At 39.8% G+C, this 27,545-nt stretch overlaps 4 protein-coding genes across 15 annotated transcripts in view; 1 reads left to right on the plus strand and 3 right to left on the minus strand.

Moving 5' to 3' along the window:
* LOC115435836 (uncharacterized) overlaps nucleotides 1-27,545 on the minus strand; it is a 1,131,008-nt gene that overhangs the window by 513,095 nt on the left and 590,368 nt on the right. The window lies entirely within an intron of this gene.
* LOC115436331 (zinc finger protein 658B-like) overlaps nucleotides 1-27,545 on the plus strand; it is a 763,626-nt gene that overhangs the window by 278,195 nt on the left and 457,886 nt on the right. The window lies entirely within an intron of this gene.
* Nucleotides 1-27,545, minus strand: part of LOC115436291 (zinc finger protein 239-like) — an 887,505-nt gene that overhangs the window by 237,030 nt on the left and 622,930 nt on the right. For 2 of the 12 annotated variants that reach the window (XM_030159112.1, XM_030159113.1), the window contains exon 2: nucleotides 8,826-8,896. The exons of 7 other annotated variants lie outside the window; for them this stretch is intronic. The gene's annotated coding sequence lies outside the window, so the exon portion shown is untranslated. Of the gene's footprint in view, nucleotides 1-8,825; nucleotides 8,897-9,008; nucleotides 9,224-27,545 lie in introns of those variants that run through there. 3 more of the 12 variants (XM_030159111.1, XM_030159109.1, XM_030159110.1) reach the window with 3 other exon arrangements.
* LOC115435838 (zinc finger protein 420-like) lies at nucleotides 309-27,393 on the minus strand. The gene is made up of 4 exons (XM_030158450.1): nucleotides 27,140-27,393; nucleotides 22,645-23,007; nucleotides 760-1,992; nucleotides 309-459 (listed from the first exon to the last, which is right to left on the minus strand). The coding sequence occupies exons 2-4, from the start codon at nucleotides 22,932-22,934 to the stop codon at nucleotides 309-311; spliced, it is 1,674 nt and encodes a 557-aa protein (XP_030014310.1). The 5' UTR covers nucleotides 22,935-23,007; nucleotides 27,140-27,393.

Genomic DNA, 27,545 nt, shown 5'->3' on the forward strand with positions numbered 1-27,545 from the left:
AATTCTCCTCTCAAGAGTCCTGGGTCCACACCAGTCCACTTCCAGATTCCTCACTTAAAGTCACATTCAGTCTTTTCCTCCTTTCCTTTTCGTTGTCACTTCTCCTGCCAATCAAGCCTCCTTCCATTCTCTCTTTTGTTTGAGTTTCCCTCCACCACACAGCTCTCAGGTGGGTCTGATTTCTACCCTTCCCTTCCCCTGTCTTACCAGTGATGTCACCTCCTGCTTCCTGCTACAGAGTGGTGCATTAGAACACACTTCTGTACTCTGAAGACAACAAAACACAGCTTTCAGTCTGGTGTTTGTTTTCACATCTGGATCCTGTGAAGCCTGATCTGGAGGTTTTGAAGTCTGATGTCCTTGTCAGAAGAAGTCGGTGCTGCTGGTTCAGATACACTGGTTTTCTTCTTCTCATCTGATGCTGAGGTACTGTTTGGTCCAGACATTGATGATTCACATCTGCAGTGATGATTGGAGAGAGCAGAGGATGACGAGGATCTGTTTGGACATTGATAACACTCCAACTGTTTTGGTGTGTTTTGACACTGATTGTCTAGAGTCTTACTTTTTGTACGACTGTTCAGTTTTTCTCTTTTGTGAAAATGTTTGACATGCTCATGTTTGGTACATAGTGAACCTGTGGTAAAACATCTGTCTCTGAATCTGCACTGGTTGGGATTCTCTCCAATATGGATCCGTTGGTGATGCTTGTAAGAGGAAGATGACCAGAATATCTTTGTGCACCTACCACAAGTGTACATCAACTTTGAGGGGTGAACACGGCGGTGAGTACTTAAAGCAGACAGGAATTTGTAAGTCTTCCCACACTGGTCACAGTCATATCGTCTTTCTCCAGTGTGGATGCGTTGGTGCCTTTTTAACTTACTAGTCGAAGTGAAAGTCTTTCCACACTGGTCACACTCATATGGTCTTTCTCCAGTGTGGATGCGTTTGTGGACTTTAAGCCCACTCATTCTAGTGAACATCTTTCCACACTGGTCACAGTCATATGGTTTTTCTCCAGTGTGAATGTGTTTGTGCCTTTTTAACTTCCAAGCCAAAGTGAAAGCCTTTCCACACTGGTCACAGTCATATGGTCTTTCTCCAGTGTGGATGCATTGGTGTTTTTTTAAGTCACTTGCTCTGATAAAAGTCTTCTCACACTGGTTGCATTCATATGGTCTTTCTCCAGTGTGGCTGCGTTGGTGTTTTTTTAAGTCACATGCTGTGATATAAGTCTTCCCACACTGCTCACAGTCATATGGTCTTTCTCCTGTGTGGATGTGTTGATGTTTTTTTAAGTAACTTGGTGTGAGAAAAGTCTTCTGACACTGGTTACAGAAATATGGTCTTTTTTCAGAGTGGATGGGTAGATGTTTTTTTAAGTCACCTGCTGTGATGAAAGTCTTCCCACACTGGTCACAGTGATATGGTCTTTCTCCAGTGTGGATACGCTGGTGTCTATTTAAGTCACCTGCTGTGTTGAAAGTTTTCCCACACTGGTCACAATCATATGGTCTTTCACCAGTGTGAATCCGGAGGTGCACTTTTAAGTCACTTGCTGTGGTAAAAGTCTTCCCACACTGGTCACAGTCATATGGTCTGTCTCCAGTGTGAATGCGTCGGTGCCTTATTAGATTACTTGAACAAGTGAATGTCTTCCCACACTGGTCACAGTGATATGGTCTTTCTCCACTGTGGCTGGTTAGGTGTTGTTTCAGCCCACCCATTGTGGTGAAAGTTTTCCCACACTTGTCACAATCATATGGTTTTTCTCCAGTGTGGATGCGTAGGTGTTCCTTGAGCCCACCCTTTGTGGCAAAAGTCTTTCCACACTGGTCACAGTCATACGGTCTTTCTTTAGTGTGGATGCGTTGGTGCCTTTTTAAGTGACTTGCTGTGGTAAAAGTCTTCCCACACTGGTCACAGTCATATGGTCTTTCTCCAGTGTGGATGCATAGGTGTTTCTTCAGCCCACTCATTCTGGTGAAAGTCTTTCCACACTGGTCACAGGTGGGTCTTTCATCCATGTTTGCTGGAATCAGGTGATCGTGGTCTTCCTCCAGATATGACTTTTAAGGTTTCAGTTCAAATCCACCTTTGGCTTCTTTCTACATGAAAACACACAGAAACAGAAGAGGTGGTCACTGAAATGCAATGGAAGAGAACAGAACAAACACATCTGTTTAGAACCAGATTAAGCAGATAGACAAAATCAACTAGTTAGGCAATCGATGAAGCATTTTCAAGACAACCAATATTTGATGGTTTCTCCTTTAAGCTGTAGGAGACTTTCATCACCAATTTTTCATCAAATCTGTAAAACCCCAGTCATAGCCTTGGTATCATGAATCCATAAGTCTTTCTCTGATTACTCACCTGAATCTCTTCCCTCACGGTGAACAATTTCAGTGTCATCCACCATAAACAAACCACTTGTTTACAAAAAGAGTCAGTAGGTAACTCAGGCATCTTCAGAATTTTTTTGCGACGTGCACTGTGGGAAGCGGAGGTTTGAGCCGCTGCCTGGCAGCGGCAGTGCAACCATATGATATTATACGGCTGCAACAAACACGATGTGGAAATGGCTGAAACACGGAAATGGCTGAGAAAGACCGGTGTGAAAGACCGCTTGTGCAGTTAGGAGGAGGAGCCTATGGTAGCCTGGAGGCACACGGCTCTGAGACATGAAAGTGACTACATTAATTTGACCATTACCCTTTTTTAAAAAATCTTCCTAATTAAAGAATCCAATTTCGATTTAAAATTGATTCATCATGCAGCCCTATATCCCTGTTTCTCCCCCTATTTCCCCCATCCTTCTCTCTCTCTCTCTTTCTCTTCCTTTACCCTCTTACTTTAACCCCAACTGGTCAAGGCAGACAACCATCCTCCAGGAGGCGGGGTCTACTCCAGGTTTGTACCAGTTAAAGGTAGTTTTTCCTACTGCAGATCAGGCCTGGTATTCAGTCTCCCACGGACTAGAAACCCTGACCTCGTGCTGCAACAACGAATCAATTAAATTGATCCAAATTAATTCTTCAAAGAGTTGGCAACGAATTTGGCAGTCGATTCGTTGGGTCTTGAGTACGTTAGTATTGAGGCATGGCCGCACTTTGTGTAGTGAAACAGAGGAAAACACACAGCAGCATGGCAGAGTCTTCGGATACCGAGCCTGATCAGATAAAGGCCCGTTGAACAGCTTTGGGAATACTGACATCTGCTGGTGTGTTACATGTGGACTAGGATCTCTTAGCAGTGATGAGCCAAATTAACCGAGGCTTTGATGTGTGTATCAAGCAAAAGTGGGCGTGTCAAATTAAGCCCACACTCAAGGCCTCGTTTTGCTCAGGTTACGTCATTGGTTCATTCTAGAACCCGACCAATTAATCAGGCCGATTATAGCGTATCAGCGAATAATCAACATCGGCCAATATGTAACTGATTTATTAACTTTTTTGCTGTGGAGATTCTGTTGCTCGCTGCTCCTGTGTGTGTGTGTGTGTGTGCTGGCCAGAGAGTTAATGGAACAGTAAAGTGTGTCGGTTTCACCTTCACTTCTGCTCGGACAATGACGCTATCAGCCCCACACATGCAGAATCACGGACATGGAGTACTTTATGATGAATACATTGAGTGTAATCAGTCTGTGGTGGTCCTGGGTCAGGAGGGAGACTAAAAAGCCTTTTTGAACAGGAGGGTTTTCAGGTGTTTCTTAAAGCTCTCTACAGAGTCCATGGACCGTAGGTGTAGAGGCAGGTCATTCCATAGACGTGGTGCCACAGCTTTAAAAGACCTGTCACCGCGTGTGCTAAAACAAGTGCATGGAACCATCAGCAGGTGCTGTCCTGAAGACCTCAAGCTATGAGTCGAGCTGTAGGGCTGGATCAGGGAAGCAATGTATGCAGGGGCCTGGCCATGTAGGGCCCGGAAAGTTAGCACCAGAATTTTGAAATGAAGATGATATAAAACAGGAGCCAGTGGAGAGATTTAAGAATGGGAGTGATGTGGGTTCTCCTGTTTGTGCGGGTCAGAAGCCTTGCAGCAGAGTTCTGGACAAACTGTAGACGGGCCAGCTCCTTCTTGTTTAAGCATGTAAACAGGCTGTTACTGTAGTCTAAGCGAGAAGACACACAAGCGTGAACGATCATCTCAAGCTCATTGATGGACACCATAGACCTGAGTTTGGAGATGTTGTGGAGTTGGAAGAAACAGTTTTTCACTAGGTGTCTGGAGTAGAATTCTAAAGACATGTCCTGGTCAAAGATGACACCCGGATTCCTCAGTTTGGTCTTTACTGAGGAACTCAGGTCTCCAAGGTGTTGTTTGATCCCTGGGATTGCACTGTCTGGGGCAATGATGAGGGTCTCTGTTTTGCTGGAGTTCAGCTGGAGGCTGTTCTCATTTAGCCACTGCTTCAGCTCTGACAAGCAGTTTGTTAAGGAACTCAGTTTGTGGGGCTGAGTATGGATACAGATGTCCAGTTAATGTTTGATTTATTTGCTGTGGTCTGTAACAACAACATGAAGTAATGTGAGTATAGTAAACACTACACATCATACAGAAATACAATGACATAACTGAAGTTATAAAGTACTGCACTCAGCACTCAATCATATCATCTTGTACATACAACAGAAACAAAATCACCCTGCATACACCTCATAAAGCACACAAACAGTATGATCAAACTCACTAGCTTCATCCACACATTAGCTTAAGACAGCACCAGCCCATACACAGTGAACTACACACCAGCCAACAGTTCAACAGTACATTCAAACCAGAACACAGGTCATTAATCTCACCTTTTGGCATACACACACTGCAACAAAACCAGGGTGGTACAGGCAAATGATGAGGAAAGCAACTGAACAGAAACGGTCGCCGTGTCAGAGGAAAATTAGCTGTTTTCAGTTGTTTAACGTATTAGCATTCAGTGGCACCGGTATGGCAATGGTGCATTTAAGGGGCGTAGGACATATGAAATACTTATAGAGGAACATACTATAGAACTTTCAATTCAACTAAACAATAGTAGGAACAATACATAAACAGTGTGGCCTTTCTAACAACGATATATTAATGAAGTAATATTGGTGATATATCAAAGTGTCAATAGATCAGTTGTAGTATATCAATAAAGTATTGTGTAGGTCTGTATCTATATTATAAAAGCCAAGTGACCTCTGTGTGCCTGCGTGTATGTGTATCAGCTTTAAAACTGAAAAACTGGACAGATGTAGCCTGTGCCTATTGGAGTACTAATGTACTAATGTATTTCAGGTCAAGGGTCAGACAGGCGGAATCTGCATATTGATAAGACCAATACTTTTGGAGTTATTAGTTTTTTCAAATTCTAATGGGTTTACAGGTGGCCTGCAGACGAGTCCATTCACAGCAGCCAATGGGGGGGGGGGCTAGATCCGGATCAACAGAAACACTGGAACAGAGTCCGGGATGGGTCCGGCTCTGATCACACACTAACAAGGTCGGTCTGGTTCTGGTTCCACTCTGCCGGTCAGACTTGGCCTGTTAACATCCCCCTGTGGACTGACCCCCCCCCCCCCCCACACCATAACATGGTAACACACCATTCTGCAGACTCAGATGAACTGGAGTTTGGATCCACACACAGGACTGGGAGTGAGTGGCAATAAACCGTCATGTTCAGTCCTGTGTAAAAGTCTCTGGTCCACGTCCATGTCAATACTAAACTAAAAGAGGGACATTCTGTTTCTTCCTAATCTGCGTGTTACACCACTAAGCTTATACAAACTTTGCCTAACTTGGGACCAACTTCTACAAAAACTCTGCTCCCCATTTTATCAAGTCTACTGCTTCTAGAACCCATGGATTCTCTTGGGTCAACGCACTAGTATACAGTATGTGGCTGCATTTGTGGAGAAACAGTTACATAATATTTGAGATTGGGTCAATTGGGTGGACAGTGGGGGGTGTGATATTCATTTTTAATCTTGAATAAAAACATTTTGACAGCAATAGGACTCAGGCGACTCATTCCTTTTGATATGACTTCCCCAGCCTTAGAATCTGAAAACATTCACTCACAGGACTGATAAAGCAAATTGAATCCCATAATAAGGCAGGCATGTGATTTCAGCAAATGGTACTCTGAAAAACGATACAGGCCTTGAGACAGGCTTCTTTTGGACACTCCCCTTTGTTCGATACAGGCTTCAGGGCTTGAGTGTGTTAGAATTAAACAGATGAAGAACATATAAAAACCTAAGCGTGATAAAATCAGAATATAATATGTTATAATCCTAACTATGTTTTGAAATTGGAATGTGATATATTATAGTTATGATGTCTGTTTTCACTGATTAGTTCTGAGTTGTGTGATACATTAATATTAGGAGGTAACAAGCTTAAAGGGGTAGAATGGAAAAATACAGAAAAGGGCCACAGATGTGTTAGCTTAGTTTTTAGGAGTGTGGAATGTTTATGGTTTTATTGTTTTATAAGCCATAAAGAGAAGATGGTAAGATCTGTGAGGTAAGGATCTGCTGCTCCTCCCTCAAAAAGGTTTATTTCTTTGAGTTCTGGAAAAACATCTCAAACTACCCGATCACCAGTACGTGGTGAGTGCAGGATTCTGAGGCACAAAACAGCATTTGCAAATTCAGCGTTCTCATGTGTGGCCATGCAACAGTGGAACACATTACCAACGGAGCTACTAACAATTACAAACTATCACACATTCTCCCACATGGTGAAAAAACAGCTACTCTCAAACCAAACCTGTAGTCATATTATAATGTAACGTAAACATGCTTAGAGTGTGTGTGACAGACTGAAGTGGGACGAAGAGTGAATGGTTGGATGGGAATACATTTTTTATACAGATGGAGTTATAGAAATGCATTTTATATAGCTTTTTGTATGTTTTAGATTTTATTAATGTCTGTTTTTTTTTAAAATGATAACATCAGCCTGACCAGGGACTACAGGTGGAAATTAGCACTAGTGCTACAACCTGGCACATCACATCTGTCCTGTTTAAGGTTAGTGTATATTGTGCATTGTCCCTGTCTAAATAAACAACTAAAAATTAAAATTTAAAAATAGGATAGGGGGTGAGATTGGAGTGGACAGCTGTGGTGGGGGTGGTACGTGAAGGGATTGGCTGAAGTTAAGAGGAACAAGGCAACACCCCAAGTAAAGAGTATACAGAAAAAAGGGAAAGATAACGCTGGGCTCTTGAGGACAGGGAGTCAAAGAGATGGGGCCGATGCCTGGTGACTTCATGTCTGTTGGCAAGCACAAATCTGTGCAAGTTTGATTAATGTTCATTAAATTAATCATTCATTGTTATTTTTAAATCCTGCTCCGGTCTGTTTTACTAACCAATGTAAAAAAACACAGGGGATAGAGAACTGGAGTCAGATTTGTGAGTAGAATCTCAGCAAGTGTCAGACATAACATCACTACTACGTGTCGTGATTACTTTAGCCCACTAGCTAGTTAGACGCTATCGTCATAATTATAACATTTTCATCCATCTCCGCTTATCAGGCCACCAGACTAACGTCACCTATCATTGACTGGAACAAATCCATCCATCACTAGTTTGATAGACTCTAACTGGAGCTGGCTGAAGACTAGATCTTACTAGTCTGTAACTATAACCAGTCTAGGTAGTGGGTTAGTGCTCACTAACTAAACTTGAAGCCTGAAGTGTGGATGGAATCATTAGTGACTTGTCTGCAGCAGATATTGCTTTGGGTTAAATACTGATCTTTGAGAATTGAGTCTTTTGTGTTTATCCAATGAATCGATTAGTTATTAAAATAATCTACAGATTACTTGATTATCTAAATTATTGTTAGTTGTATATGAAGATTCTTTAGTGTTTTTATTTTGCAAGCAAAGGGGAAAAATGCAAACAAAAAATACAGTTCAAAAAAAAAAAAAATCAAGATTTGAAAACAATAATGAAGGTTTCAAAATTTTAACATAAAAAAAAAAAATCTATTGTGTTCTCATTTTCTTTCATTATAAATCTGGAACTTCTGCGTGCAGGTCAAAATGTTTTGTCATTTTAAAAGTTTTGTTTGCAAGTCCAAAGGTTGTGCACCTCTAAATCTTTTGTAAATCAAAAAGATTTGTTTGCAGGTTGAAGTGATACTTACTTCCGGGTCAAACTCTTGTGAGTAAAAAAGTTTTGTGTGTCAAAATCTTTTGCGAAGAAAAAATTTCTGTTTGTAAGTTCAACTGAACATGATGGGTGGGATCTACACGAGCAGAAGGGGTGGATTTCTGGATTTCTATTGGTAGCTTGCTCAGATTGACAGTGTGGCTGACCCCTAGTCCTCCAAACTGTATTGTTTGTTTGCCTTTTTTTTCCATTGCTTGCATAATAAAAACACAATATAATCTTCATAGTTGCAGCCCAAGTCAGTACGTCACACGCATATCAGCAAAACATGGAAATAATAGCTCTATCATATTTCATTCTGATTCTCTGATGCTTAGGTTTTCTGTATATTCCCAACAGCTGATAGCAAACACGGAGAACAAAAAGACCCAAAAACAAAAGGACTCATTCATTTACTATCAACTACATTCAATCTGTCAATATCAGTTCAATTCAACCCAGACACACAGTGAGAATCAGGAAAATGCAGGAAAATCTAAGTCATGACAAATGTGTTTGGTTGAATTTAAACATCAGTGGATGAATGAGCTGCTCTGACCCTCTGTGTGCTTTCATGTTCACCCTGATAACCAGCCACACTAGCAGGGCATCACAGAACAACAACACACATTTCACACACTATCACAAAGGCACGTGCACTCACCAGAATGGGATGTTGGACAGAACTTTGCTCATGGACGTTAGTGCAGCTCACACAGCCCGAATTTACATCCACTGTAACAGGAGACATGGGAATAAAAAACAGGATGAACATTTAACTTTTACTAAACAACCGGAGCATGTTCAAGCAGCGCGAGGACTGAAAAGGAAATCCATCCAAACTCACGTGACCGTCTCCGCTTCACTGCACGAGAGTTAGCAGCTCCGGTACCGGCTAACTATAGCGGAGAGCACCGAGATATCCAGGAGGAAAAAGACTTGGGTAGATTTGAGCTCAAACTGCTCCTAAGTATCAAAAGATGAGAATCTGTGTCCAAACCCACCGACTAACATCGAGTAGAATGAAGTTGGATGAACCCGCTTCACGGCTTGTCTCTGGCTCTAACAACAAAAACAAAGGAGGAACAAACAGGGCTGGCACTTCCGGGAATGACAACAAGCTGCATTCTGATTGGCTGGTCATGTCAGCCTTCTGATTCGTCCATGTAAAGTATATCGTGTCTATGGTACTGGCTCCATTCGACTCGGCCTTTTTGTGTTTATAATCCGTAAAAGTACCTGGAATCTGTTTTTCAGTATTTGTTCCAAAACGGGTGAAGAGATACTAAAATGTGACGTGTAAACACTGCAGACCACTGATTGGTCAGGGAGTTGTCTGGGCATCATTGCGTCATCAATGCGCGACCCGCCATTTTTAAAACCCAGATGTGGAAGTGTACAGTAAATATAGCGGTAGGCTAATTCATGATGACAGCCCACAAAACCACACCGTGGTCGGTTCAGGAGGTTCACACATTTCTGTCCTTGGTGGACGAGGAAAAGATTCAGCGTGAGTTTGACGGAACAACACGGAAGTAACGCACACCGTCGCTATGACAACCAGGTATTCTAAAGTCAACACTGCTATGTTGTTTCTGGTGTAACTATGGAGACGGTCTACACGCGCTGTCTTCAGGAGCTCCCAAAACTTCATATCAGTGATGTTCCTCAGATTGGACCAAGTCCAACACCTCCCAGTAAAGTGGACAGAGGATTCCAACTGGATGTGGATCATATAGACATGATTTGGAAGGGAAGGAAGAACTTTGAACAGGTTGACGTGAACGTTAGCTAACAACCGGAGGACTGGATTATGTGCGTCATCTGGGGTTTGTTCTTCACAACGTTGTGATATTGTGACATTTCAAACACATGCTCTTGTACTGAGTGTACAGTACAGTAGTATCTTTGCTTCCAAAATCAGAGATGGTTTTTACTTAATTTCTCTTAACATTGATTGTTTTTTTTCCAATGACCATGATTTTAAATGTTCTACCTCTAAATTTGTTAAATATTTCTCATGCTCTGACTGTAAATAATACATTTCAACCACAACTAACCATCTACTTTCTTCACATCTCACTTAGGAAGAAAAATCTCCCATTAAACTTCAAGGAATATATATATATATGTTTATATCTGAAATCAGCATAAACAGGACATCTTACAGCTGTTTGTTTGATTGTTTATTTTGAATATATCATTAAAACCAAACAACGAATAGATTTATTTAAAAACAAAAGAAAACATTTGAAAAGGAGTGGGATGAAAGCTGTAGACATGATGTGTCCCAATATTTGAATCCAGATCATTTATATTCATCAATATAACAATTTAAACCAAACTAACCAATGCAATGATATTTATCCTAAAATAAAAATCTATAGTATCACATTTGTCACTATTGTTTTGTATCCCAGACCCCTGTTCAAAAAGAAACACCTGAATTCAACGTGTCCACATACTTTTGTCCATATAGTGGAAATCCCACCCACTGACAGATCCTATTGTAATGACATAATCAACATTAATACTACTTTACCTGTAAATGTCAGAATGTTATGGCTGATCACTGTAGGAACAAAAACCTCCCATTAAACTTTATGGAAATATTTATGTTTATGTCTCAAATCATCATGAACAGGACATCTTACAGCTGTAGACATGATGTGTCCCAATATTAATGTCCATATCATTTATATACATCCATAAAATAATTTAAACCAAACTAACCAATGTAATGTCATTTGTTTCATTAGGTTCCTGATTTCAGGAGTCCATACAGACAGTTCAAATACACTGGAATAATTCTGCCTGTTCATCCTATAATAGAAGAATCCTAGAATTGACCCAGAACATGTGTGGGTCAATATCACTATACGGTGCCTTTCAAACTTAGTAGATTTCCCACTTGACTTTATTTTTTTAATTCTATATTTTATTTTCTTATTTTACTAGTTTTCTTTTATAATTTTATTTTCTGACGTATTGGCTTTTTATTTATATTGTTTGCACTGACTGGAAAACACAATGACAATAAAGGCTATTCTATTCTATTCTATTCTATTCTATTCTATTCTATTCTATTCTATTCTATTCTATTCTATTCTACTTGATGTCATGATAATCATCTTTACTTGTATAAAACTAACAGAAGTAACATATTTTATCATTATTTTCACATTTTTCTCCATTATCAGGTTTGTCTCATTAGGTTTGTGTTGTTATTTATTATCTGATACTAATTTCTGTCTGATATGTTCACCTGAAAAACAATAAACCTCTTCATTAAACTCCAGCGGAGCTACTATTAGTCATTAGACATGAAGGTTCATAGATATGAAGAGTTGTCTAAGGGTGGAGCTTTCACTGATTTATAAGAGACAGCGATAAAAACAATCAGCAGAAGTGAAAAAAGAACAACTCCGTCTCATTAACACTGTACAAAGTGAGTATTTGTCCACGTTCACTGAACAGATGGGTTTTTCTTCTTATTCTGCAGCTTGAAAATGTTGTTGAAAACTTTTCAGAGCTTCGTGGCGTTCCTCAAAACTGCTCAGTGAGTGAATCTAAACACAGTAGAGGATATGAATGAAGACACAACTGAGTGGATTTGACTTGAAAGACGCTGATTCTGAAGGAGAACATCAGGAGTGTGTGTTTGCATCTGTCAAACCTCCTCATCTGTGTTTTGTCTCCCCCTGCTGGTGACTCCTGTAAGAGCATGTGTTTGGGTTTTCAGTCCAATACCTCTGTGGATTTAACACTGACCCCTGGACCGGTTCCGTCTGGGTTAAAGTTCACGGTCCGCGCAGATTTCATCAGAGGATCTGGGAGAAGGGATGCCTGAGCAGCTCCTGGGCGCTCGGCCTGTGTTTGGCCTCCACCAAGATGCAGAGGATGAAGTCCCACAGCTGTTCAGACGTGTGTGAGGGCAGCAGGGGGTTGGTGGGCTGGTGGGTGGGCTGGAATATCGCCGCCATGGCCTCGAATTCAGCCCAGGGAGGCTTTAGTGTCAGCACGTCCACCACCGTACAACCCAGACTCCTGCAAAAAGACCAACAGGATCAGTTTAAAGGAAGCGACAGTTGAAGAGTGAAGAAGAAACTGATGATAAATCTGATTTCAAACCCACTCATCCAGGTGTCTTTAGCTGGATGAAAAATACAGAGGACAAATGTCACAGTATACACTCAAACTATCTGCATGGTTTACATTGAACCATCTGTGCCTCATTAGAACCACATCATTTTAAAACAACTATATTTTCACACTTATTTATGTATATTTCATTCATTATCATATTGATCATATATTCTCCAGCACAAATTGTACAAAGTTATGTTTTAATTGTGTCTTAATAGAGTTTTTTAATATGTATATTTGGTATATATTCAGAGCTATATATGTTTGTATATTTGCAGCTCTACACTGTAAAAAAAAATGTAATTTAACAGAATTTTTACTGTTTTTTTTTTGTTTTTTTTTTATAGATTTTTACTGTATTTTTAAGATACAGGAAAATATCAATGAAATTACAAAAGTAGACTGTGATTTTGCATGTCAAATGTAAAATAACACGAAAAAACTTTAACTGTGAATGACCAAAAGTTTTCAATTTTTTAAAAGAAATTTCTTCTTTTTTCACAGAAAGATATACATACATACATAAAATACATTTACAAATGTATCATGATTTCACAAATATTTCTTTTCTATTCATGAGATTAAACTGTTAATTTAAAGTTTAATACTGTAAAAAAAAAGAAGATAAAACAAGATAAAATTACTAACAACAATTAAAGAAGTATTTGTTCTGTAAGTTTAACCAGACTTGTTTGTTAATTGACAAATATCTTGTGTAATTACAGGAGGTTTCACAACAGAAATGTTGAATAAATGTATTTTTGTGAATGTATAACATGCATAAGCACTGATAAACTGTCCAAATACAGTTTTTAATCAGTGGATTGTACAACTTAGTCTCATTGAAAAGTATTTATAATAATAATAATAATAATCTTTATTTATATAGCACTTTTCATACATTAAGGCTGTAGCACAAAGTGCTTTACATATCAGTTTAAAAATCAGTACTACCCCCCACCCACCTGCACACACACACACACACACACACATATGCAAACCCACAAGCTCACACATACTTAAAAAGACTGACTGAGCATGGGTAGACCAGAACGAAAAAGGAAAAGAGGAAGCGCTGTCTCAGGGAGCCATCCACACCAGGAGGCAGCCGCTGACCCCGGCAACCAGGCACCAGCAACACAGCACCGCATCCCAACCAGTGGGAGGGGGCCAACTGGGACCCCCACCCACCAGAAAGGCGCAGACCCTAGTGAAAGAACGCACCACAGCCACTGGAGTCCACAGCCGCCCCCCGGCATGGAGGGCTCCCTCTGATGAAACACCAGAGAATAAGAAAAATTAAAAAGATATAAAAGAATTGATTAAAAGAAGCTAAATTTAAGACATTTATGAAAATAATAAAAATATTAAACATTAAAATGATAAAACAGAAGCACTGGTTAAAAGAATCTTAAGATATATATATTAAATATAATTATAAAACCTTTGAGCGGATAAAACAGAGGCATTAATTAAAAGCCAAATTAAAAAGGTGGGTCTTGAGCCTGGTTTTAAAAATTTCTACATTCTCTGCGGCCCTGAGGTTCCCTTCAGGCTGTTCCAGAGGCGAGGAGCAGAATGCTGAAAAGCTGCCTTGCCATGAGTTTTTATGTTAGTTTTTGGAACAGTTAAAAGGCCAGTTCCAGAGGACCTCAGGGCCGCGAGGGTTCATAGGGTAAAAGCAAGTCTAAAAGATAAGAAGGCACAACACCATTAAGACATTTAAAGACTATTAAAAGGACCTTAAAATCAATCCTGAAACACACGGGGAGCCAATGCAGTGATTTTAAAACTGGTGTAATGTGAGCCCGCCTTCTGGTCTTCGTCAGCAGTCGAATTGAATTGAATTGAGTTGAATTTTGAAGAAGTTGGAGTTGTGAAATTCTATCTTTGGGAAGAGCAGAAAGCAGGGCATTACAGTAGTCAGTTCTACTGGAAATAAAAGTGTGCATCAGCATCTCCGTGTTGGCTTGAGAGAGAACTGGATGGACTCTGGTTATGTTCTTAAGATGATCAAAACCTGTTTTTACAATAGATTTAATATGTGAGCTCAGAGTCAAAGATAACGCCCAGGTTTTTTACTTGTACAGATGGGTTGAAAGAATACGCTTGTAATTTTGGTAAGTATTTCTCTCTCGTAGCCTCAGGACCGATAACTAAAACTTCAGTTTTGCCCTGGTTGAGCTGTAAGAAGTTTTCTGCCATCCAGGTTTTAATATTTAAAATACAGTTAAAAAGGGCATCAACTGGCCAAGTGTCTTCAGGAGACATGGCAATATACAGCTGTGTATCATCAGCATAGCTGTGAAAGTTGGTGCCATGTCTCCTGATGATATCCCTAAGTGGGAGCATATATATGTTAAGAAGTATTGGGCCTAAGATTGAGCCTTGGGGCACACCACATCTAATTTCATGGATCGCTGAAGAGCATGTATCCATACTTACCAAAAATATCCTGTCTGTGAGATAGGATTGAAACCAGTTAAAAACAGTACCAGAGAGGCCCACCAGGTGTCTCAGTCTATTTAAAAGAATTGGGTGATCTACTGTGTCAAAAGCAGCGCTTAGATCCAGTAGCACCAGGACTGAGATCTTGTGTGAGTCCAAGTTGCACCTGAGATCACTGACGATCTTTATGAGAGCTGTCTCTGTACTGTGATTAATCCTAAAACCAGACTGATATTTCTCTAAAATGGTATTTTTTATGTAAAAAGTCGTTCAATTGATTAAAAACAACTTTCTATAAAATTTTGCTTAAAAAAGGTAAGTTAGATATGGGTCTGTAGTTATTAAAATTGTCTGGGTCCAGGTTGCTCTTCTTCAGAAGGGGCCTCACCACCGCCGTTTTAAAGGCAGTGGGAAAGGTGCCCCTCTAAAGAGAGAAATTCACAATGTTTAAAAGCTTGCTTTCAAAGGATCCATAAAATAACTTAAAAAGTGATGTGGGAATTGGGTCTAAAAGGTAGTTGGTTGGGTGTACTTGGGTGAAAACTCTACCAAGTGTCTGAGCATCAATCAGGACAAAACTGTCCAGTGTTTCATCAGGTAAAAGTAGACCCTCAGTCTTATTAAAAATGGTTTCCTGAACAGGTAAAATCCTAGATCTGATAAAATCGATTTTGCTTCTGAAGTGGTCTGCAGAGCTATCACACAAGGAGTCAGTTGTGGCAGAGTGTCTGGTGATATTTGGATTAATTAAATGATCAGTTGTGGAGAAAAGGAGTTTGGGATTATTTTTGTGTGAGGAAATTATATTGGCGAAGTATGTGTTTCTGGCTTGTCTGACTGCCTTGTTGTAAATTTGAAGTTGTTCCAAGAATAATTGACGGTTTATTGTTATTTTGTTCTTCCTCCATTTTCTTTCCGCCATCCTGCATTTTCTTTTCAACGTTCTTGTTTCCTCATTTCTCCATGGAGGTGTAGGCTTTGTTTTCACCTTTTTTGTAACCAGTGGAGCTACAGAACTGAGGCTTGACTTTAGTTTGTTATTACAATCTTCAACAATAAAATCACAGGATGCAGATAAAGGAACTGGAGGGTATTTCTGTAAAACTTAAATAAAATTTGCAGCCACTTCAGGGGTCAGACAGCGCCTCCTCACAGTCCTCACTGAGGTCTCCCTTTTTGTTAAAACTGGTGATGTTAAAAAACACACAGTAGTGGTCAGATACAGCCAAATCAACAACAGAGGACACACCTGTGGACAGACCATGGCTAATGACAAGGTCCAGAGTGTGTCCCCTGTTGTGAGTCGGCTGCATGACGTGTTGGGTAAAATCCATGGAATTCAGTAAGTTCATAAAATCTTTAAACAACTTATCGGACTCATTATCAATATGCAAATTAAAATCACCGGAAATTAAAATCATATTGTAAGAGGCATGGATTATTGATAAAAACTCTGAAAACTCATCAATAAAAGCTGCACACTGTTTTGGTGGTCTGCAAACAGTGACACAGATAATTACAGGGTTATTAAAAACAAAGGCATGGTGCTCAAAGGTGGGGTACTGATCAAATAAACTTTGCTTGGTCAAAAGTGCATCAGAGGTGATTGAGGCAGTACCACCACCTTTCTTGCCCTTTCTAATAGAAAATACAAAGTTAAAATTTGGTGGGGAGGCCTCGGTGAGAACTGCTGGTGCGTCCGTGCTCAGCCATGTCTCTGTTAAGAATAAACAATCAATCTGATGATCTAAAATCAAGTCATTAACAATAAAAACCTTATTTGACAGAGAGCGGATGTTTAGAAGTGCCACGCTGAAGGTTGCAGATGAGTAATTGGTTGGAGGTGTGGTTGCTTCAGAGTTATCGTCTGTGAGAGTGATGAGGTTTTCTGGGTCCATTGAGCGGGGTACTTTTGGTGGGCATCTGAGGAGTCTGTGTGTTATGCAAACCGGGGTGTGACTGACAGGGTGTGGTGTTGCAGGGAGTATGCTGTGTGACCAAAGGGGGGAGCTGTGAGCTGTTTTAGTGGGCGTGGGGGGAAACATGGGTGTAAGGGTGTGTGGTGTAAACAGTCAGTCATGTGGGGCAGAGTGTAAAGCGTACTGAATGTTACCAGCTAGTATAGAGCTGCCCAGTTTGTTTAGGTGGACGCCATTGGCCCTGTAGAAGGAGGGGCGGTTCCAGAAGAGGTTAAAATTGTCAATAAAACCAAAGTGGTACGTGCAGCAGGTCAGCTGGAGCCAGGTATTAAGGCTGAGCAGTCTACTGAAACGCTCCGCGCTGCGAGACAGGATTGGTATTGGACCACTGATAAAAACAGACCTGCCACAGCTCTGCAGGAAACTAAAAAGGATCTTAAAATCATTTTTTGTCAGCTCGGACTGCTGACGAGCTGTGTCATTGCAGCCAACGTGAACTATAATGTGTTTAACGGAGGATGGAAGTGATGGCAGCAGGTCTGGTAGTTTGTCCAGTATGTGTGCGGCTGTGGCTCCACGAAAACAGCGTGTGATGGAGTTGGTGAAGCGAATGTGTCTGAATATACTGTCATGGGAGTGTATCCTGAAGGCTTGCACTCAATGTTGCTGCCAACTTTTTAGAGTGCTCTGCAACCATGAAGCCGAACAGCTGAGTAAAACGAGCCGTGAAGCTGGACAGGAGGGACTCCTTCCTTCGTAGTTCCTCCAACAGACAATGGATGTCTTCAGGTCTGCTATTTTCTTATTTGCTGTTTTTAGAGGCTCACTATCATCGTGAGGTGTTGTAGGCATTGTAGCTCTGGTAGTGGAGAGACCGGGCTCTCCAGATGTGAATTTGGTGCCAATGTGTACCCGTTTTCTTATTCGGCGATTGTAAAATACAGACTCGATTACTAAAAACACTTGAATTATAAAAGCCCAGGGATATACAGTTAAAGCTCAGACGGTGAAAAGGTAAGAGATGTCCGTAAAAAAAGGTTAAAAATTGGTAAAAGTGATCCTTCAAGGCAGAGCTATCGTATGACATATATGACAGATTTATGTAAATATTCTTTATTAAACATTAAAAAGTAAAAAAATATGCAAAATCTCATGTAAAGTTAGGGCAAAAAAAAAGTATTTTAATTATGGAAAATTACCATATTTTTATGAGGTGGTTATTTTCCGTTATTGAACAGTATTTTTTTGGCACCCCTACTGCTGGAATAATACTGTTTTATTACGTTTTTGTTTTTTGTTTTTTTACACTGTATATATATTTAAAAAATAAAGTCTCATATTTGACTGCACCAGCTTTGGTTTGGATTACAGGAGACATTCACTGTCACATCTTTTTTACCACATAATGCTCATGAAGTGTCCCAATAAGGTTCATAATATTTATTTATTCCATCCATAGTTGCATTAATTTTGGATTATTGATGACGGAGAATCGGACGGCTGTGTCAACTCTTTATCACATCCCAAATTAGAGTCTGGACTTCATGGAGGCGAATCCATGTATGAAAATGATGTCTCATTCTCCCTGAACCATTCTGTCACAAGCCTGATGATCCTGATCAATCTGGTCATTGTCCAATCTGTAGGACATTAAAGATATGCATCTGCAGATTTCACACAGTTTAGGAGTTCAAAGTATGTGGAAGCCATGTTGTTGACAGTCTATGATCCTCAGGCCACATTGTGGAGGACAGTACAGACCACAGTGATGTCACATGACCTCAAAGGGCTGACCCTTAAGTGGTGAAGACAGTGAAAGCCTGCCTTCAGGAGGTCAAAGGTCATTTGGATCCTGGTATGGACATGACTGTAGGTCTGCTGTGGTTCCTGGGGGTCTGTGTATGGTGTCAGGAGAAAAGGCTGGCAGGTAGACCCCCTGTCCCCCAGGAAGACCCCCGGTCCCCCATGTAGACCCCCTGTCCCCCAGGAAGACCCCCGGTCCCCCATGTAATCCCCCTGTCCCCCAGGAAGACCCCCGGTACCCCATGTAGACCCCCTGTCCTTCATAAACACACCAGACTCTTCACCTGTCAATACAAAACCTCATCATCACATTGCTGTTCAAATGGGCATACAGTTTCAACTAAATAACCTAAAGAAACTTATAAACATATTTTGATCCATATTTATCAGTACTTTGATATGGCAGGAATAATAATTAACTTAAATTATGTTTTTGTGGTTAGAAAAAAAAAAAAGCCAGGTAACGGATAAAATAAAAAAATCTGTTGTTTTTTTTTGCTTACTCAATTGGCTAAAATGCCCCATTTCTGACAAAACTTCACATAAAATACAATTAAATATGTTAACTAATATGTGTTTCTATAACACCAGTTAGTGTTGGAGCAAAAATGTGCCATAATTAAAATTTCATTCAGGGCAAAAGAAAGTAACAGATCAAATTACCCCCTGAGTAACAGATCAAAACAGACTACAGCAGTGTTGTTCAACCTTGGGGTCAGGACCCCATGTGGGGTCGCCTGGAATTTCTAGGAATTGACAAAAATAAAAAACTTACTAATATAAATCTGTTGAGTTGACAGAGCCAATCCAATCCATATCAGACAAACTGTGGTTGTGAAACTGCAGCACTGTGGTTCTGTTTCTCTGTGGTTCTGTTTCTCTGTCAAATGTTCATTGTGGTCGGTTTCAGATGCTGCAGCTCTTTCATAATTCATAGTTTCAGTTCTTGTTTCTTCAGTATTAATTGTCCTCCTTGTAAATCACAGCTGGACTGACTGTACATATCCTGATCAAGGAAAATCCAATTCTCCCTTTGTGCAGTAGTCTACACCTGGATTTACTGCCTCCATCCACAATAATATACATTATATAGACTAAATGTCCTCTAACATTAACCTGGATTTGAAACACAGGATAGAAAACTATTACAGGATTAAAAATAAATAAATTTTAACCAAAAAAGTCTCTGTTTTGAATGTCTGGGGTGGACAGAAATCTATGATGTTAAAATGGGGTCAGGAGTAAAAAAAAAAAGGTTGGAACCACTGAACTATAGTCTCAGAAGTACAGAGTATTTTGTTGGAAGAAAAAAAAAACAGATTAAGTTTCCAATTCCAACTTTATTTTATACAACATAGCTAATACAAGAAAAAGGTCATATTGAGTGCCTTAATGTTCTTCTTTTCTCATTGCTAACAAAAGATGACAGTTTGTGCATTCTGCTGGAACTTCAGTCTCACTGCTCATCTCCTCAGGAGGGAACTCAAACACTCAGTCGATCAGATAAAGTCAGACACAGAAGCCGCCACCCAATTCTCTACCTCATTTGGTAGGAGTGTGAGGAAGCCACCACTCTGCATGGCAGCAGAAGAAAACCACTACTTCCTATAGGTACCTATAGGCCATGAAATCACATAGGTATTCTAGTGAGGACGTTTTGAAGGAAACTGGATTAAAAAAAATTCTAGTTAATTCACTGGAACCAAAATTTCGTTTGGACAGGTGCCCAATGTTTGTTCCATATACCTAATAAATTCTAAAAAGGGAATAAATGTGAGTAATTCTGACCCACCCTGCTCTTCATCAATACATAAGTTGATGTTAATTCATATTTGTGTACACTTGGTAAGCTTCAGTGTTATGGAACCATGTGCTCAGGATGGATTATTAGAATATTTAGTGCAAGTAAGAGAGTTGTCAGTAATGGAACAAAGAAAAAGAGATGCAAAGTTCACATAGTTATCTATAATTTACAAACATTTTGTAAAAGGTACCTTAAAGTAGGTAAAAATATCTTTACTTTCTGTAATTTTCATTATCCAGTTCAAAGTAAAACCATCAAAAAAAACAAAAACTACCCCTCCCCCCCAAAAAAAACAAACAAAAACAAAACAAAACCCAGAAACAATAATTTCATGGTAATGGATCAAATGCCTAAAATCTCCAAGTCCCAAACTTTACATGCAATAAAAATGTAATTTTGGCAAAAGTAGTTTAAAAATCTCACCACAGTATGTTGGATACACATAATAAAAAGTAAAATTTGGAAAAAAGAAAGGCGTTCTGCAATACTTTGCTTTCTTTTATTTTATAACTGTGGCGGTGTTGCCTTTCTTGAACTTAAACTTCACAGAACAATTGTGGAAAATTGCTACAGGAGTAGCTGGTTTCATTTGTGAACAATGAACAGGTGAGAACCCCAACCAGCAACAGAATCACAACAAGTGACTGATTAAATGTCCACAAAGTCAATAAGTAGCAGTATGTTCAGTTTGTGTCCTTTGTGGAAAGTTTTGCCACATTCTTCTTTAGGACATTGTGAACCTATGATAAAAGACCTGTCACAAAATCTGCACTCGTAAGGTTTCTGTCCAGTATGAGTCTGTTGGTGACACTTGTAAAAGTTGGACGACCAGAGGATCTTGGTGCACTTATCACATGGGTACATCAACTTCTTGTGGTGAATGTGACAGTGAGAACATCATGCAGACAAGGCTCTGAAAGCCTTCCCACAGCAGTCACAGTCTAATGGTTTTTCTCCTCTGTGGGTGCATAGGTGTGCCCTACATCTGGACTCTATGGATCTGGACTCTATGGAGCCAGATCTGGAGGTTTTTAAGTTTGATGTTCTTGTCAGAAGAAGTCGGTGCTGCTGATTCAGACACTGCGTTTCTTGTTGTCATCTGATGCTGAGGTACTGTTTGGTCCAGACAATGATTCACATCTGTGTTGATGGTAGGAGAGAGCAGAGTGTGGCAAGAATCTTTGTTCACACTGGTAACACTCAAACTGTTTTGGAGTGTTTCTCCTCTGTGGATGTGTAGGTGTGCCTTAAGCCCATTCAAATGGTTGTAAGTTTTCTCACACTGGCAACAGGGATATGGTCTTTCTCCACTGTGGACACGTAGGTGTGTCTTAAGGTTACTCATCTGGGTGAAAGTTTTCCCACACTGGTAACAGTGAAATGGTCTTTGTCCACTGTGGGTGCGTAGGTGTGCCTTAAGCGAATTCACATGGGTGAAAGTTTTCCCACACTGTTCACACTCATATGGTCTTTCTCCACTGTGGATACGTAGGTGTGACTTAAGGTTACACATGTGCACAAAAGTCTTCCCACACTGGTCACACTCATATGGTCTTTCTCCACTGTGGATGCGCAGGTGTGACTTAAGATTACACATCTGGGCAAAAGTCTTCCCACACTGCTCACACTCATATGGTCTTTCTCCACTATGGATAAGTATGTGTGACTTAAAGTCACACTCTTGGGTGAAAGTCTTCCCACACTGTTTACAGTAATATGGTCTTTCTCCACTGTGGACGCGTAGATGTATCTTAAGAGTACTCATATAGGTGAAAGTCTTTCCACACTGTTCACACTCATATGGTCTTTTACCACTGTGGAATCGTAGGTGTGACTTAAGGTTACACATCTGGGCAAAAGTCTTCCTACACTGCTTACACTCATATGGTCTTTCTCCAGTGTGGATGTGTACGTGTGTCTTAAGTTTACTCATCTGGGTGAAAGTTTTCCCACACTGGTCACAGTGATATGGTCTTTGTCCACTGTGGATGTGTAGATGTATCTTAAGACTATTCATATGGGTGAAAGTCTTCCCACACTGTTCACACTCATATGGTCTTTCTCCACTGTGGATGCGTTGGTGGATTTTAAGCAACGCCTTTCTGATGAAAGCCTTTCCACACTGGTCACAGTCATATGGTCTCTCTCCACTGTGGATGTGTAGGTGTGTCTTAAGGCTACTCATCTGGGTGAACATTTTCCCACACTCGTCACAGTGATATGGTCTTTGTCCACTGTGGCTGTGTAGGTGTCTCTTAAGCTGATGCATGTAGGTGAAAGTCTTCCCACACTGTTCACAGTCATATGGTCTTTCTCCACTGTGGGTACGTAGGTGTGACTTAAGGTTATTAATCTGGCTGAATGTCTTCCCACACTGTTCACAGTCATATGGTCTTTCTCCACTGTGGATGCGTAGGTGTGTCGTAAGGTTACTCCTCTGGGTGAAAGTCTTCCCACACTGTTTACAGTCATATGGTCTTTCTCCACTGTGGATGCGTAGGTGAATTTGGAGCACCGCCTTTCTGATGAAAGTCTTCCCACACAGGTCACACTCATATGGTCTTTCTCCACTGTGGATGCGTAGGTGTGTTTTAAAGTAATGCTTGTGGGTGTAAGTCTTCCCACACTGGTCACAAGTGAGTTTTCCTTCCATATTTGCTGGAATCAGGTGATCTTTTCCTCATACAACTTTTAGGTTTCACTTAAAATCCGCCTTCAGCTTCTTTCTGCATCAAAACACAAAGAAACAGAAGAGGTGGTCACTGAAATGCAATGGAATATAACAGAATAAACACATCTCTTCAGGACCAGATTAAGCACATGGACAAAATTAACTAGTTAGGTCATCGACAGGACATTTTCAAAACAATCAGTATTTGATGGGTTCTCCTTAAGAGATGTGTTTCCTGTATGAGACCAGAAAAAGGAAATAATAACAGAGAAACTGATTATGAAAAATGTCAGGTTCTCTCCAGTGTTGGCAGATTCTTTAAATAGTTACAGAATCACAAAACTCTGCAAAAACTTGTTTGGTTTGGTCACTGAAATTAAAGTCAGACCAATTCAATGTATTATTAGGGCCCAAGGGCTGAGAATTGGCTGCAAAGGCCCTATTGTCTGTCAAATGTTTTCTATTATTATTATTTTTTTTTTTTTTTTATTTTTTTTTTTTTATTATTATTATTCCGTTGATGACTAGTGTGACATCACAAATCCCTGCTGCTAATGTAAACAGCAGTGGCTGGAGTCCAGGAACTGGTCACCTTTTCCACACACACATCCTACTTTGCTGATTTCCCAAAGTCGGCTGAAAGAGATCTGATCTGTCAGAACTCAAATAGAGTTCTAAGAGTTAAAGGAGCTGTATGGAAGAATTATGTTCCAAAGAATCAGAAAAGGGCCCTGAATTCACCAAAAATGAAGGAATCATGTTTATTTCAAATACTGAGAATGTTCACATTTGAAAACCTAAGTGTCAGCCCACAACTAATGTTTCTGTTGTCAGGTTGTGTTTTGGTCAGATGCTCCGCCATCACCTATCTCCCAATCACAAAGTCAGTAGTGTTTGTTCATCCAGGTTGCCAGTTCCCACTGAGCTGCAGCTAGGAACATTTCTGATCCCAAATCTGTGACGTTGCTAAACCTAAAAGGCCTCTTATTATTCCCAAATATGTCATGACAAAGTGAGAAATAAAACCAGGATATATATCGGAGATGTTTTTCAAACATGGAGACGGCTGAAAGAGGAGAAGAATTTGAAGACCGATGCCGGCTCTGCTGTGGTGGTCTCTTCTCCTGGTCCTGGGTGGTCTCTTCTCCTGGTCCTGGGTGGTCCTGGGTGGTCTCTTCTCCTGGGCTGTGCTCTCATCGCTCAGTCAGAACCATCAGGTGAACCGACCGGGCCCGGTATAAGTACCGGTGTGGAAGTGGTCACTTGTCATGGTAATTCCTTGTAGTAGATGCTCATGCTGGATCTGGAAACCCCTAGTCTGGGGGGAGGGGGGATACTACACTCTACAGTAGGGATGTAACAATTACTGGTATAACGATAAATGGCAGTAAAATTACAGATGGTTAGTATTACCCTTTAAATTCTAATTATCATGATAACCATGTTTGATTACCGCACTTTTCAAGAGAAAACACCTATGTAAAGATCTGCTTTTATGTCAAATATTTGAGTATAGTTTTAATTTATTACAATTGTAATTTTCTATACCTAATATTTGGAACCAATATTCAGTTTAAAGTCTTTGAAATGGTTTGTTAAGCATCTTTGTGTTGTCAGTGCCATAAAGTATATACATTTTTCAAATTGGATTTTATATACAGGGTGGGGAAGCAGAATTTACAATATTTTGAGGCATGGATTGAAAGACAGTGTATGACCAATTAGTTTATTGAAAGTCATGAGAATTTAAATCTTCAAATCATATTTTACTGCATTTCTAACGGTCTTGTTGTCTACCTGAAGTTCAATTACCATTTTTCTCATGGATTTGGTTGGATCCTTTAGGATTTTGGATTTGAGAGCTTTAATAAAAGCTTTGGTACGTTTTTTGTTGCTTCCTCCACTTCCAGACTTTCTGGTAATAGTTTTGCTCATAGTCATTCTCTTCTTTCCATTATAAACAGTCTTTATGGACACTCCAACTATTTTTGAAATCTCCTTTGGTGTGACGAGTGCATTCAGCAAATCACACACTCTTTGACGTTTGCTTTTCTGATTACTCATATGGGCAAAAGTTTCTGAAAAGGTATGGATAATAGTGTTAGGTATGATTATGACATCCATATATGTTTGGTTTCAAAACAATTGACGTAGTGCCTGCTGAGAAAAAACAACTAAATGTTCATTGTAAATTTTGCTTCCCCAACTTGTATTTTTTGTGTTTTCTGGCCTTTTGTGTTTTTATTGTAGGTTAAAGTGAAAAAAATAATAAACAGATGATATAGATGAAGTTGTGCTGAAAAAACAGATCCCAAACATGGGTATTGTAAACATTTGTTTATATAGTATATAAAGGCAAAATCAAAAGGACTGAAAAACAGACAAAATAGACTCAGACCACAAAGGGTTCATATTTGAATGTTTCTGTAACAAAAGGTACATTGTGACTATTATTTTATTTATTTATTTATTTTATTTTATTTTTTTAAAATGCAACTTGGTTGAATAATTTCAGTGTGTGTATTAGTACTTTTTGAACATTTTGAGCACGATTTCAACAATACTGCGATAATAATGATAATCGGGATAATTTTGGTCACAGTAACCGTGATCTGAAATTTTCAGATGGTTCCATCCCTACTCTACAGTATTTGAATGTGATTGCAGTCCCAGTTTTACCCACAATCCTACATAAAACTCCTTTAACTGCTTTCATTCCTATCTGTCAGCCCGCCCTCAGTTCATTCAGCTCAAATCCTTCAGGTCTGATCCCTCCCCAGTTCCATCAGGTGTGCCCCAGGGCTCTGTCCTGGTTCACTAAACCCTGGTTCACCTCCAACTTCCTAAAACTCAATAGTGACAAAACACAAATGCTCCCTATTGGTTCTAAATCCACTCTTTCCAAAGCCCACACTTTTTCCCTCACAGTCGACAGCTCCTCAGTCCCCCCCCCCCCCCCCCCTCCCCTCAGGTTCAGAGTCTGGGTGTCATCCTCGATGGCCAACTTTCTTTCAAAGCCCACATCAATAACCTCACCCGGTCTGCATATTTTCACTTGTGTAACATCACCACCATACCACCTCTATTCTTGTTCATAGTGTCAGACGCTGGTCTTGCCCTAAAATGTCAGATGTGAAGTAAATGTGATCCGAGCTGATTTCCACATGTATGACTTTGGCCCTGGTCCGTTCACATTCCTCAAACCAACAAACACTGACCTGCTTCATAGATCTGGGGTGACTAAGTCTATCGGAAATCGATTCCCATTGTCAGTAAAAGTAAAAATCTCTCAACCCCTTCCTGATAGGCATGTCCAAAATAGGGTGTATAGATAAACTAAGTATGAACAAATGTTTAAAATGTTTAAGTTAGAAGAAATGTAAACAATTACTAGGTTCGAAGAAGAACAGTAATAAATGTTTAAATAGAAATAACACACCACAGACCAACTGAGTTTTAAAATGCCAGCTTGTTTGTATTCAGAAATGTAATCAGAAATCATTACAAAGATTAGTCTGCATTAGAAGACATTTACACCGACATTTAACATGAAAAACACAACCCTTCGTATGTGAATGCAATAAATGATATAAAAATAGAAACCCTTTTTTCTTTACAGAAAGGAAAAAAAAACACAATTCCTTATTTTTCCATGAATTTAACCCTATTTGTTTCCAAAGTTAGTTTGAGCTCAGTTTAAATCTTAGTCTTTATCAAAATACATGTTCAGTTCTTACATCAAATGTTGAAAATAATAAGTTATCTGAACTCTATCTGTCGAGTTTTGATTTAACACAGGTTTATTTTGGAATCATGAGTGATCAAGTATTACCTTCCTACTAGTATTTAAACTTAAACCAGTGATTTACTCAGTTGAAGTATTTCAAATACCCAGACTATTACCAGTTTAATCAGGTAATAACATAAACAGAGAATAATCCAGTCAAATCCAACATTAACAGAACATCCACAGTTCAACAAGTTCAAAATATAAAATATGAACTAACGCAGTGAATGGATCTTAAAAATATCAAGAGTTTGAAAGTTCTAATTAATCAGTCTTTTAGCAAGTTAATGCAGAAAATTCACAAAAGTCAGAGACCACGTTAGGCAATCCATGTGGAGTCAACGTGATCTGAGGAACAAAGAAAAAAGAGATCTACAGTTTATGTGGAAAAAACTCTCACCGTGATCTAGAAATCCACTGGAATACAGAATAAGGAGAGTTTGAAATCAGCCCAACCTTGGCTTTGTTGAAGAGAAGTCTGTGTCTTTCACAAAAGAATCCTCTTGATGCAACGTAACAGTCGAGGTTATTCCTGAAGTGAGTGGAATTAAACTCAGAAAGTAACGTTCAAAACATCCACAGTCCAACACAATAGAAAACAAGTTGAAAAGAAAACACTTTCAAACACAAAATAAAAGTGAATGAAAATGAGGGTTTTTCTCTCCTCGCTCACTGCTTCAGCTCGCTGCACCTGTTTCCGGTTGCTCATCCTGTAGCAGGAAACCACTGCAGCTATTCTGATTGGCTGACAGAGCCACAGTTTTCTGAAGCAACAGGAGACTCATTTGAATTCAACTTAGCTGATA

This window comes from Sphaeramia orbicularis, chromosome 16, assembly GCF_902148855.1.
Source record: "Sphaeramia orbicularis chromosome 16, fSphaOr1.1, whole genome shotgun sequence".
In the NCBI taxonomy this organism is placed as follows: domain Eukaryota; kingdom Metazoa; phylum Chordata; class Actinopteri; order Kurtiformes; family Apogonidae; genus Sphaeramia; species Sphaeramia orbicularis.

Coding starts and splice junctions, on each gene's coding strand:
- LOC115435838 (XM_030158450.1), bottom strand. CDS start 22,934: ATGGAAGGAAAACTCACTTGTGACCAGTGTGGGAAGACTTACACCCAC. Junction 1,993..22,644: donor TGTGAACAGTGTGGGAAGAC/ATTCAGCCAGAT, acceptor GTGTGGAAAGAC/TTTCACCAGAATGAGTGGGC. Junction 460..759: donor GTTCACCCCTCAAAGTTGAT/GTACACTTGTGG, acceptor TCATCACTGCAG/ATGTGAATCATCAATGTCTG.